Source organism: Myotis brandtii, unplaced genomic scaffold, assembly GCF_000412655.1.
Source record: "Myotis brandtii unplaced genomic scaffold, ASM41265v1 scaffold521, whole genome shotgun sequence".
In the NCBI taxonomy this organism is placed as follows: Eukaryota; Metazoa; Chordata; class Mammalia; order Chiroptera; family Vespertilionidae; genus Myotis; species Myotis brandtii.
This window is the reverse complement of record NW_005369870.1, coordinates 2,964,454-2,977,511: the sequence shown is the minus strand read 5'-3', so window position 1 is coordinate 2,977,511 and position 13,058 is coordinate 2,964,454. Positions and strand designations below refer to the sequence as shown.

General features: G+C 40.6%; 1 protein-coding gene across 2 annotated transcripts in view; it reads left to right on the top strand.

Moving 5' to 3' along the window:
* Positions 1–6,346, top strand: part of TRIM69 (tripartite motif containing 69) — an 8,468-nt gene extending 2,122 nt beyond the window's left edge. Inside the window, exons 2-5 of one of the 2 annotated variants that reach the window (XM_014548782.1) lie at positions 432–665; positions 2,093–2,115; positions 2,200–2,324; positions 5,748–6,346. In XM_014548782.1, coding sequence (XP_014404268.1) covers positions 432–665; positions 2,093–2,115; positions 2,200–2,324; positions 5,748–6,289 — 924 coding nt within the window. In that variant the 3' untranslated portion in view covers positions 6,290–6,346. Of the gene's footprint in view, positions 666–2,092; positions 2,116–2,199; positions 2,325–5,747 lie in introns of both variants that reach the window. The other variant, XM_014548781.1, reaches the window with a different exon arrangement.
* Positions 6,347–13,058: the final 6,712 nt, after the last annotated feature.

Below are 13,058 nucleotides of genomic sequence, written 5' to 3'. Positions count from 1 at the left end.
AGTTCTGATGTTTTGATTTCTCTAGAAGGATATTTCTTTCCATTTCCTTATGACCCCAGTCTAACAGTATCACTTGGTAGATATTGGCTTATACTTGTGGGTAGGAGAGTATTATCATTCATTCTAGAATGTTTGATTAACCCAGTCTTATTTCACATGGCAATGGTTACCACCTCAGTACTGCAATAGGAACCTGCAGGTTACTTTTGACTATTTCATCCTGAATTGCTAAACTAGCTGAGAAAGATGGAGTAAGTCTCCCCATCTGCCACAAAAGGGCTCCTTTTAGTATGGCTCAATGTTGATATTGCATTTTTATGCATTTTCCTATTATGGTATTTCCCAAGTTGTGTGAGTATTGTTGGTGTGGGCCCCCATCCCCAAGAGCTAGTCTCAGGAATTACCCTGGTGATGATCATGGAGGTTTCCAGGACAACAAGCTACATCTGCAGCAGCACATCTCCGTGGAGTTTCTAAAGCTGCATCAATTTCTGCATGGCAAAGAAAAGGACATTTTAAATGAGCTTCGGCAAGAAGGGAAAGTCTTGAATGAGGAAATGGAGCTGAATCTGAACCAGCTTCAGGAACAGTATCTCCTAGTCAAGGAGATGTTGGTGAGCCTCCAGGCACGGATGGAAGAGCAGAACTCCTTCAACTTTCTCAAAGTAAGACTCCATATCAATGACTGGGTACGCTACTAGGGGAAAGAGGGCCAGAAAGGATATAGAAGCAGCTTTTCCCCACAACGAAGGGGAAAAAACCTGCCAGGGGTGGTGGAGGGAGGCAAAGGGGGAAATGCGGGACATCTGTAATAATGTCAACAATCAAAAAAAATTTAAAAAATTCTCTGGGAGAAAAGCAGGAAGCTACTTTTGCCTTACACTCAATAGAAAGCTTTCCTTTCACCCTCCTAGAAAAGAAGACAATAAAATTCCAAAAATAACCGTATGTATTAATATTTTAATATTTCTTCATAAAGAACTTTTGAAGCTTTATTTCTTAAAAATAAAATGTTGCAACCTAAGCTGTATCTTTGGTTCTCAGAAATCATACATTGATCTGTTTGAAAAGCTATTTGTCAATATTTGGTCATTGAAAGTTCACTTCTAATGTGGCATTGGTTACCACTTCAGCATTCAGTAGCTTAACTAGCCAGAGTAAGGAAAAGTGGCCTTGGGGTGAGAATACCTACTGCAAGCATGTCAAACTCAAAGGCTAACATGGCCCAAATAAACAAGGTTTAAGTTTATGTGGGCTGCAAAAAAAACAAAAACTTCAATTTTCATAGAAATGTAGGTTTATTTCGATAGAAACATGCTGAATACAAAGGGCTGAAATGAATGAATAATCATTAACATAAAATAATAGAACATTTTAATAAAAATTAATATTTTTTTCTTGAACATTAACTTACCAGATACTGAATAACTGCACAAATTAACACGTGTAACACAAATAAACCTATTTTTCTTGTTCTCTGTAAGCGAAGTATTTCCTGTTGCGCACACCAAACAAGTCAGTACAAGACTAATGACGTGGCAATCGGGCGCTAAAATATTCGCTGCTAGTATTAGTGGAGAGAAATGATGCGCCTGTGTGTAAGGCGCGTAAGGGAAATGAATGCAACACGATTATAGTAATCAGTCATTAGCAAACATTGTAGTTCATTATTAATTATGTATAACAGGATATTATAAAAATTAAGTCACAAAATTTTTATTAAAACGTTTCTTACATACTGTTATATTGGCTGGGCCGCAAAAATATTCATTGTGGGCCACATGTGGCCCTCGGGCCGCGAGTTTGACATGCTTGACCTCTTGTATTCTCCTGAGACTATGGCAGTATAGGGAAATGTAGCCTAACCTTAACTTCTCTCTTATTCCATGTAAAAGGGAGCTAGAAAATAAGAGCAAGATAAGACCAGTTTATCTTGGGAGGAGGCAGATCAGAAAACACATATGGAGGATGAGAGGTGGTGATGGGTCCCAGTATTGACAATCAAATTCCAGTGATGGCCAGTATCACCGAAGAAATTTCTGCAGGTGATGAACAGGCATCTAACTTCTCTATTTCTCTTTTCCTCTTCTAGGACATCACACCTTTCTTAGATAGGTAAGTGGTATTTCCATATGGTATTCTTACCCTATCTTCAGTCCCTGGAGAATATCTAAAATAAATTATTTATGTCCCTTGCAGCTTGGAGAAAGGAATAAAAGTGCTGACACCCAGAGAGCTTATCTCCAGAAACATGAACTTGGGCCTGTACAAAGGTCCCATCCAGTACATGATGTGGAGGGAAATGCAGTCCATTATCTCTCCAGGTATCAGTGGGTAGCAGCTATTGGTTCCTGGGGCTCCTAATGTATGTTTCATCTGTGGGACCTCTTCTGTGGCCCTAATTAATACTTTAGAGTCTGGGACAGGGGGAAGAGTAGAGTTTAGCAAAAGAAAGCTAGTTGGTATGACTGAATTTCTTCTGGTACCATGACTTAAGAATTTATGGCTTTTTACTGGTAAACAGAGTCTAATGTCAGAATTACCTCTCAGCCTACGATTTTAATTGTTCTATCAAATGTGACAACTAATATTTTATACTGTTTTGCTAAATCAGTTATATAAATCCCTGGAACTTTTCTGCCCTGAAGGAGGAGTTTATTATATATACTCTTTGAATGTAATAGGGTTTTTATAGGTCCTTTTTGTTTGATGTTCATAAAATGGAGTATAATATCTTAGAAGATTATTTAGAGATCTTCAGTGCTTCAAAAAACAACAACAAAAACAAAAAACACCCACTAATTCAAATAGGTGTGCCTAATATGAACTCTTAAGTTTTTGTCATCCTGCAGATACCAAAGAATTGAGCAGGACAAAAGAACACAAATGGCATTTCAAGAACATAAAATTCTAAATAAAAATATTTATATAAATACAAAGTTCTAAAAATTTTTTATAGAAAAACTTTTTAGTTATTATTAGCAGTTACTGACTTAATGAAAATCACAAATCTATCCCTGTTAACAATTTTTCCAGATAATTGACAATAAAAAATCAGCTTTACTAAGACATAATTAACATAGAATAAAATCATCATTTAAAATTTTATTGAATTTATTGGGGTGACATTGGTTAATAAAATTATGTAGGTTTCAACTGTACAATTCTATAATACATTTTACTGTATTCACCACACTAGTCAAGTCTCCTTTCGTCACCATTTATTCCCCCTTTATTCTCTTCTGCTTCCCTCAACCCCCATTTCCCTTTGGTGATCACCATACTGTTGTCTGTGCCCATCAGTAGATGAGTGGATAAGAAAGCTGTGTTACATTTACACAATGGAATACTACTCAGCCATAAAAAAGAAGGAAAACTTACCTTTTGCAACAGCATGGAAGGACCTTAAGAGTATTATGCTAAGTAAAATAAGCCAGCCAGAGAAACACAAATACCATATGATTTCACTTATATGTGGAATCTAATGAACAAAATAAACAAACAAAATAGGAATAGAGTCAAGAATATAGAGAACAGACTGACAGCTGTCAGAGGGGAGGGTGTTAGGGGACTGAGTAAAAAAGGTGAAGGGATTAAGCAAAAAAAAAACACACCTCATAGATATAAACTCATCATTTTAAGTGTACAATTTGATGAGTTTTGACAAATATATATACTTATGTAAACATGTGCAAAATCAAGATATAAAAAATTTCTATCATCCTAAAAAGTTCCTACGTATCCCTTTACAGTCAATCTCTTCCTTCTATCCCTAACCCCTGAGAGTCACTAAATCTGCCTTTTTCCACTTGTGTCTTTTCTAAAATCTCATGTAAGTGGAATTACATGTTCTGTAGTCTTTTGTGTCTGGCTTTTTTCACTTAGAATAATGCTTTCTGAGATTCACCTATGTTGTTGCATGTATCAGTAATCATGTTTTATGGATACATTGCAGTTTGCATATTCATTCACCAATTGATGGACATTTGGGTAGTTTCTAGTTTATGGCTCTTATCAATAAATTTGCATAACATTTGTTTACAAATATTTGTGCTTTACTTTCTTTGGGGCAAATACAGCTGCCTGTTTTGTAAGTAAAGTTTTATTGGAACACATCACAAGCACATAGAAGTAAAAGACATAGTTTCTGCTCCCAAGAGACTAGAAGACAAACTTAGAGTTTGTAGTAGCCATCTAGGTGAAAATTGTTAATATCTAAACAAAGGCCTGTGAGGGACTAGAAAATAAAGAATGATTCCGGAGAAGAATTCCAGGAGTGATTTGGATGAGGTAGTAGTGAAGTGAATAGGTCACTCATTTGAGAAGTTTCACTAAGTAGGGAAGATGTGAGTGTGGGAAACAGAGTAAAAAGAGGAACATCTGAAACATGAAAAGAACATAGCAGACAGAAATGTGTGTGTGTGTGTGTGTGTGTGTGTGTGTATATATATATATATATATAGAGAGAGAGAGAGAGAGAGAGAGAGAGAGAGGGAGAGAGACTAGAGGCCCAGTGCACGAAATTCGTGCAAAGGTAGGGTCCCTAGGTCTGGCTGGTGATCAAGGCCAGTCGGGGCCTTCCTTCATTCCGCGCTGCCCCCTGGTGGTCAGCGCACATCATAGTGAGAGATCGAACTCCCAGTCTCCCGGTCGAACTCCTGAGGGGGCACTTTGCATATTGGCCGTTTATATGTAGAGATATACAATAGTCATGTATTGTTGGTACATAATTTATAGTTGCTAATATGGGTAAACACCCATGAAATGATTATGATTACATTTAAGAAATCCTATATAATAAAAGCCTAATATGCTAAGTGTCTGGTCATCCAGTCGTCCGTTCAACCAATCAAAGCATAGTATGCTAATGATATGCTAAGGCTGCTCAACTGCTTGCTATGACATGCACTGACCACCAGGGAGCAGACAGTCAACCAGTTAACCAGTTGCTATGACTGCACTGACCACAAAGGGGCAGATGCTCCAACTGGTAGGTTAGCTTGCTGCTGGGGTCCTGCCAATCAGGACTGAGCGAGATGGGCTAGACACGCCCTGGAGCCCTCCCGCAGTCCCTCCCCAGCTGTCCAACCTCCTGTGTCCCTCCCTGACCCCGATCGTGCACCAGTGGGGTCCACAGATTATGGACCACATTCTGATTAGCAGTGGCAAACCATTCTAGATCTCAAAAGTCTCATTATCTAAGAAACCAAATATAAACTTATCATTGTCCTCTAAAGACTCTATCAGTTAGCTAGATCTTGACTGATTCTAACAGGCAAGCCCTTAAGTTCTCTCCCACATAAGCTACTTGTTTTTAACCCGTTGCTTTTTTGCCTCTGTTTACCCAAAGCATCCTGAATACATTTCATAGATGTCATATCACAATGGAAATAGTTATTGTCCTTAGAAAGCTTTCCTAGGACAAATTTACCTATGTGTTACCTCTTCAGCATTTGTATTTTCTGACACATACTAGTACAGATTTATATTATTTGTATTGTTTTCTTTATTAGAGAATAAATTGCTTCAGAGTACAGTCTAATTTTTATCACAAATATAAAAATGTCTAGAATATAGCCACATAGATACCAAAACAGTAACGAGTATACGTAAGTAATTACCTGCCTAAGAATATATGTGCATGGGGAGAGAAATTATTGGTGTTTATATAAATACTGACTTCTACTATGGGAATATGCATTCACCCCTTTTCTCCCATGCCCTGCTTTCTCTGATTTTCTTACTAGGCTTATTTCCATTAACTCTGGACCCTAAAACCGCGCACCCAAATTTGGTGCTGTCCAAAACCCGAACCAGTGTGTGGCATGGTGACATTAAGCAGGTAATGCCCGATGATCCAGAGAGGTTTGACTCAAGTGTGGCTGTGCTGGGCTCAAAAGGCTTCACATCTGGAAAATGGTACTGGGAAGTAGAAGTAGCAAAGAAGACAAAGTGGACAGTTGGCGTTGTCAGAGAATCCATCATTCGGAAAGGCAGCTGTCCTCTAACTCCTGAGCAAGGATTCTGGCTTTTAAGACTAAGGAACCAAAATGATCTAAAGGCTCTGGATTTGCCTTCTTGCAGTCTGAATCTGACTAACGACATTGACAAGGTGGGCATATACTTAGATTATGAAGGAGGGCAGGTGTCCTTCTACAATGCTAAAACCATGACCCACATTTACACCTTCAGTAGTACTTTCACGGAGAAACTTTATTCCTACTTCTGCCCTTGCCTTAATGACGGTGGGGAGAATAAAGAACCACTACATATTGTGCAGCCACAGTAATTAGTCATACTATTGTATAAATTCAGAGCATTATTAAAGAAGTATTGAAATAGTTTACCAATCTCACTGGTTTCTCTTCCCAATTTAATAATGAATACTGAAAAGGATTCACAAATTAAATTCCATTCTCAGTGGCCTAAGTGGATTTCACCGGAGTCCTTCAAGATATTCTAATTCACTAGGGGCTTCTGTGACACAGGAGCCTCTCTCATGAGAGTGATAATCATGCTATTGTTACTGAAGCAAACTGCAACTTGAGTTTGTGATGCTTGGGTACCCTTTTCAAATGTGCCCAGAAATTCTATTATGCTGTCATTAGTCTAGCATAATGACTCTGTAAAGATAAACTCCAAGGTACTCTCCACCTAGATTCACAAATGATTAACATTTTCCCATATTTTCTTAGTCACCCCCACATCCACTCCATATGATTTTTTTGTATACACACACACACACACACACACACACTCTAGAGGCCTGGTGCACGATTGGGAGGGAGGGAGAGAGGGAGGAAGGAAGGAAGGAAGGAAGGAAGGAAGGAAGGAAGGAAGGAAGGAAGGAAGAAACCTCAGCTGGGACCTGGCATTCAGGTGTTATGCTATGTGCTGCACAATGTCAGGAAGCACCGTTCACATAGATTCCAGTACTGATGGCATTTCCTGGAACTGTGCATTGTTTATGTACTGACCTCAGGTGAATCCAAGTAATCAGGACCAGAGTCCAGAACCCTATCAGTAGAGATGGCCTGCCTGGCTCAATGTTGATGAGGGTCCACGTGACCAACCTTGAATTCAGGCTGTGTAGAGAAGGAAGAGAGGCCACTGTGGGCTGTGAGACTAGGAGAAATAAAGAAGGGTTCCAGGGACTGAAGACCCCTAGGAGGACCAAGAATAGGGACTGAGGGTGTGGGGGAACAGGAAAAACCTTGCCATCTTCCTCAAAACTGATATTTAGACTTAAGTCTCATGTACAAAAAACCCCTGCTGTGTAACGTTGGGTACATTACTTAATCTCTGCAGACTTGTTTGCTCTTCTATAAAATACCCAACTCACAGGGTGATTGTGAGGATTAAACAAGGTAACCTGAGCAAAGCCCATGCTGGGGCCTGGCATGGGGTTGATGCTCAGCAAACACTGGTTTCCTCTTATTCCCTCATCAGGTCTTCAGATTTCCTGAGATTGTCTGCAAAATTGTTCTGAACAAACAAAGAACCACAGTGTTAGAGGCTAGAAGAGATGAGCAGTGGGGCAGAGAACAAGACACAGGTATATGGAAGGGAGAGGAAAGGCGTGCTGGATGCCCACTTGCTTTCCCATGATTTTTAAGACCTCACAAATTAAGTCTGTCTTGTGGGAGCTCCACTTCCCCAGCACCCACTTTCTCCAAGGGATTTAACTTTGATCCACAGCACTCCACTGGGGCTGCACTTAAATGCTCAGTCCTACTATCTTTCTGAGTCTAGTGCCCCATGCAGGGTTAGGCTCATTGAGCTCAATAAATCTTTGTGAAATTAAAATGTCTGTCTTCTCTTGTGGTCATCACTGTAACCAGGTGATCAAACTTAGCTCTGATAATAGTGGGATAGATTGTGGTAGCATAGTTAACCCTGTGACCTCTAAGCAACATAGAACTGTACACTTTATTTATTTATTTATTTATTTAGTTAAGGTTATTTTTATTTACAAGTTTTGAAAAATATAGATTTTTTACATGGGTTACTTGTGCAAAGTTAAATTTAGAAGAATGATAAATGCACTCCCCTCCTCCCAGTTCCCGCCCCACCCTCCGCCCTCACTCCCCACCCACTGTCCTCATCCATAGGTGCACGATTTTTGTCCAGTTTCTTCCCGCATCTCCCATTCCCCTTTCCCCCCCAAGAATAGTCAGTCCATTCCCTTTCTATGTCCCTGATTCCTTATAATAACGAGTTCATTCTGTACATCAGATTATTTATTCACTTGATTCTTAGCTTCACTTGTTGATAGATGCATATTTGTTGTTTATAATTTGTATCTTTACCTTTTTCTTCTTCCTCTTCTTAAAGGATACCTTTCAGCATTTCGTATAATACTGGTTTAGTGGTGATGAACTCCTTTAGCTTTTCCTTATCTGTGAAGCTCTTTATCTGACCTTCAATTCTGAATGATAGCTTTGCTGGATAAAGTAATCTTGGTTGTAGGTTCTTGGTATTCATCACTTTGAATATTTCTTGCCATTCCCTTCTGGCCTGCAAAGTTTCTGTTGAGAAATCAGCTGACAGTCGTATGGGTATTCCCTTGTAGGTAATTGAGTCTCTTTCTCTTGCTGCTTTTAAGATTCTCTCTTTGTCTTTTGCTCTTGGCATTTTAATTATGATGTGTCTTGGTGTGGTCCTCTTTGGATTCCTTTTGTTTGGGGTTCTCTGCGCTTCTTGGACCTGTAAGTCCATTTCTTTCACCAGGTGGGGGAAGTTTTCTGCCATTATTTCTTCAAATAGGTTTTCAATATCTTGCTGTCTCTCATCTTCTGGCACCCCTATTATTCTGATGTTGGTACGCTTGAAGCTGTCCCAGAGGCTCCTTACACTATCTTCGTATTTTCGGATTCTTTTTTCATTTTGCTTTTCCGGTTGGGTGTTTTTTGCTTCTTCGCATTTCAAATCTTTGGCTTGATTCTTGCGCTCCTCTGGTCTGCTATTGGGTGTCTGTATAATATTCTTTATTTCAGTCCGTGTATGCTTAATTTCTAGTTGGTTCTTTATCATAGCATCGAGGGTCTCATTAGTTTTCGTGACTCTCTCCTCAAGTTTATTGACAGCTTCTAGCACATTTTTGCAAGCCCTCAAAATTGCGATTTTTAGCTCTATATCCTCCATTTCTGTCATGTTTTTTTGTCTCCGCATTTTTTATGCTTTCTTGGTGCACCCCCTAGTGGTCTTTGTGCGCAGTCTTGTTCTAGTTGAGCCTTGATTGTTGTAGTTAATACTAGAGGGATTTGACCACCAGGCCGACTGGCTGTGTGAATCAGCTGTGTCTGCCGCGGAAAACTTCTGTCCTCTGGGGAGGTGCAAATCTAGCCTTTGCCTGAGGTGATCCGGCAAATGGCTCTGCGCAGGGCTTGGGCGGGGCGGGCTCAACAGGGCGGGCGGAGGGAGCCGTTATGGTGCCCTCAGTCCTGTTCCCAGAGGCTCTGCTTCTCAGAACCCCCGGAACCGCTGCAAACCTCGGAGGGAAAGCTGCCTTCCAACTGATGCCAGACACTCCCGCTTCTCCCGTTTGGGTCCGAGTCCCCAGCGATTCGCCCGTATCTGGAGCTCAGAGTCTGAGACTCCCCCCTGACCGAAAACGACAACCGCGCTCTCAGCCACCAGCCCGCTTTGCGCGCGCACCTCCGCACCTGAGTATTTTCCACACTGCGCCTCCTCTGAGCCTCGGTATGCTGTTGTCTTTCCTTCTAGTTGAAGAGTCTCTCCTCAGCCAGCCTTCCTGTGGTTCTGGGTGATGTCCGTTCCGTCTTTTAGTTGTATTTTTGAAGTGGTTGTTTGCGGCAGCCATCTTGGTCGACCTCCTGCTATGTCCTTTTCATCATTCTTGTCTATAATTTAAATGTCAGTGTTTTTCATCTTGTCCTCTCTAATATACTCATCCTCCAGCTTGTTCCTTTTTTTAAGTCTAAAGTACTTAGTAGCATTGATCTCAGCAGTACTTTTGATGAACCATCTCTATTTCCTTTCTTATATATGTGTGTGTATAAATATATATGTATACATATTAGTGTGTATAAATATATATGTATACATATTATATATATATGTATATATACATAATATATATATGTATATGTATACATATATATATAACCCTAATATGCAAATAGACTGAATGGCGGGACAATTGAACAACCGAATAACCAGTCGCTATGATGTGCGCTGACCACCAGGGGGCGTGCACGGAACATGATGGGCATCAGCAGCAGGTGGCAGAGTGCGGAACATGGTGGGCATCGGCCGTAGCAGGATGGTGGAGCAGGTGAGTGGGGGCACCAGACCAAGGTGGGGCACTGGTCACTGTCATTAGGGTGAGCTTCTGGTGGTTACTGAAAATTCTTTGTTCCTGCACACTGCGGTCCTGCTGGGTGCCTGCACTTGCTGCTGGTACTGGCCCTGCTTGCACCTGCTGCTGGCACCAGAACCACTGCTTGCACCCGCTGCCAGCACCCGGCACTGGTCCCAATCGTTCAGCGTTGTCAGTAGGAGCAAACGGCGACTGCTGGCCCTGATTGCCTCTCAGGTCTTCTCCACCTTCCCCTGCTCCTGAGGTGTGTCTCTTATGGATGTGAAGAGTTGTAATTTGGTATAGTCTCACACTGACCACTGGGTACAATGGCTCTTGGATCTCCAAGGAGGTGCAAAGTCAGCCACTGCCTGAGGCCACCCAGCAGGAGCTACAGAGAGATCTGCATAATCCTCCTCTTTGTTTGGGGTTTGGAAGTGCCCAGATGAGGCCCAGCTGTGAAGCAATGCAGGCTGCTGCTGCTGGGCCTTAGGCCTTCTTTTGGAAGCTTTGGAGCTCTCTGACCCAGCTGCAGTTTGTTAGGTTTTAGGTTGCAAAAGGACAGCTATTCATATGCAAAAGCCACTGCCAATGGCTTGGGTGGGGTTGTAAATTGGGTGGGGCGGGGTCTCAGGGAATCACCAGGGTGGAGCAAACAGCAATGGCTGCCAGTCAGCCCTGCCTCAGAGAGGTCCCTGGGCCTCTGTGTCCTGCGGCCCCATGAAGGAACAATGATCGCTGCAAGCACCTCTGAGAGAAAGCCGCCCTGTGTTCCGGCCCGATGCCAGACAGTCCAGTTTCTTCCCATATGAGTCTGGGTCCCCAGAGTCTCACCTGGAACTGGAGTTCAGAGTAATCGGGAGCTTGTATCTTTCTCCTGATTGAAAAAAACAACAACAGCGAACTCAGTTGCCAGCCCTTTTCGCGTGTGCCTCCACACCTCCGCACCTCCTACCAGTCTCAATGCGCCTTTTTCTTTCCTCTAGTTGTAGAACTTCCACTCAGCTAGCTTTCCCGTGGTTCTGGATATTTGTTTTGTCTTTTAGTTGTAGCTTTGATGTGGTTGTGAGAGGCAACAAGTACAGGTGTTTACCTATGCCACCATCTTGGTTGTTCCCATTTTTCTTAAAAATGATTTTTTGTGTGGTGATGGTTGCATAGCTATATAAATATACTAGAAATTAGTGAACTGTACATTTATAATGGGCAGATTTTACCAGTTGCAAATTATACCACAATGAAGCTCTTTAAAAAAAATTTTTAAAAGTAAGGTTTTATTCAGATCACCAGGAGAAAAAGGACAGACCACAAACGTATACAAATTTTCTACTATCTACATATGTCTACCTTAATACTTACTTTGACACACTACCTCAGCTCTCCAGTATTTGCCTTAACATTTAGGTGACCAAAATTTATTTTCTCATAGTTTTTCCAAAAAATTGGTTAGTCTATACTGAATAATGTAAACAATCCCTCTACTTAGAACTCAGATTATAATCAAAGGCAGGAATCCTTTTATGCAAGCAGGTCTAACTCGCAGCCCACAGGCCGCATGCGGCCCACAACAAGTATTTTTGCAGCCCAGCCAATATAACGGTATGTAAGAAATGTTTTAATAAAAAAATCATTGCTTAATTTTTACAATATCCTGTTATACATAATTATTAATAACGAACTACAACGTTTGCTAATGACTGATTACTATAATCGTGTTGCATTCATTTCCCTTACACACCTTAAGCGCAGGTGCACCATCTCTCTCTACTATTACTAGCAGCGAATATTTTAGCAGCCAATTGCCACATCATTAGTCTTGTACTTGTTTGGTGTGCACAACAGGAAATACTTGGCTTTTGGAGAACAAGAAAAATAGGTTTATTTGCATTACACTTGTTAATTTGTGCAGTTACTCAGTGTCTGGTAAGTTAATGTTCAAGAAAAAAATATTAATTTTTATTAAAATGTTCTATTATTTTATGTTAACGATTATTCATTTATTTCAGCCCTTTGTATTCAGCATATCTCTATCGAAATAAACCTACGTTTCTATGAAAATTGAAGCTTTTGTTTTTTTGCGGCCCACATAAACTTAAACCTTGTTTATTTGGCCCGTGTTAGCCTTTGAGTTTGATATGCTTGTTCTAATGAGTATGAATCATAAAACATCAATGTGGGACCTCTCTGCTAGATACAGACACTGAATGATAATTCATTAAGAAGTATGACTGGGATTATCATACATTGTTTATCTGAGGGTATAGGAAATGAGGCTGATAGTGACAAAAATATCCTTATATCAAGTCGAAGATAAAAGAAGTCCCATTATGTTAGAATTCACTGAGGCAAATGCCTTGCACTTTTCTTCAACTAATTGGACATTTATAATAACAGAGGTAATATCATTGCACAGTTGCATAACATAGATGAAATACAGAAGAAAAAATAGTAAAACTCGATTGCCAGGTATTTTCAGGGTAAGAGATGCCCTGGATAAATTAATTTTTCAGATGAATAAACATGGTTTATTCAAGGCCTTATTATTTATTTATTTATTTATTTATTTATTTATTTATTGTCTAAAGTTTTACATATGTCTCCTTTTTCCCCACTTGACACCCCCCACCCCACAGTCAGTCCCTCCCTAGGCAAGCGCCCACCGCCCCAGTGTCTGTGTCCATTGGTTATGCTAATATGCATGCATACAAGTCCTTTGGTTGCTCTCTAACTCCCACCC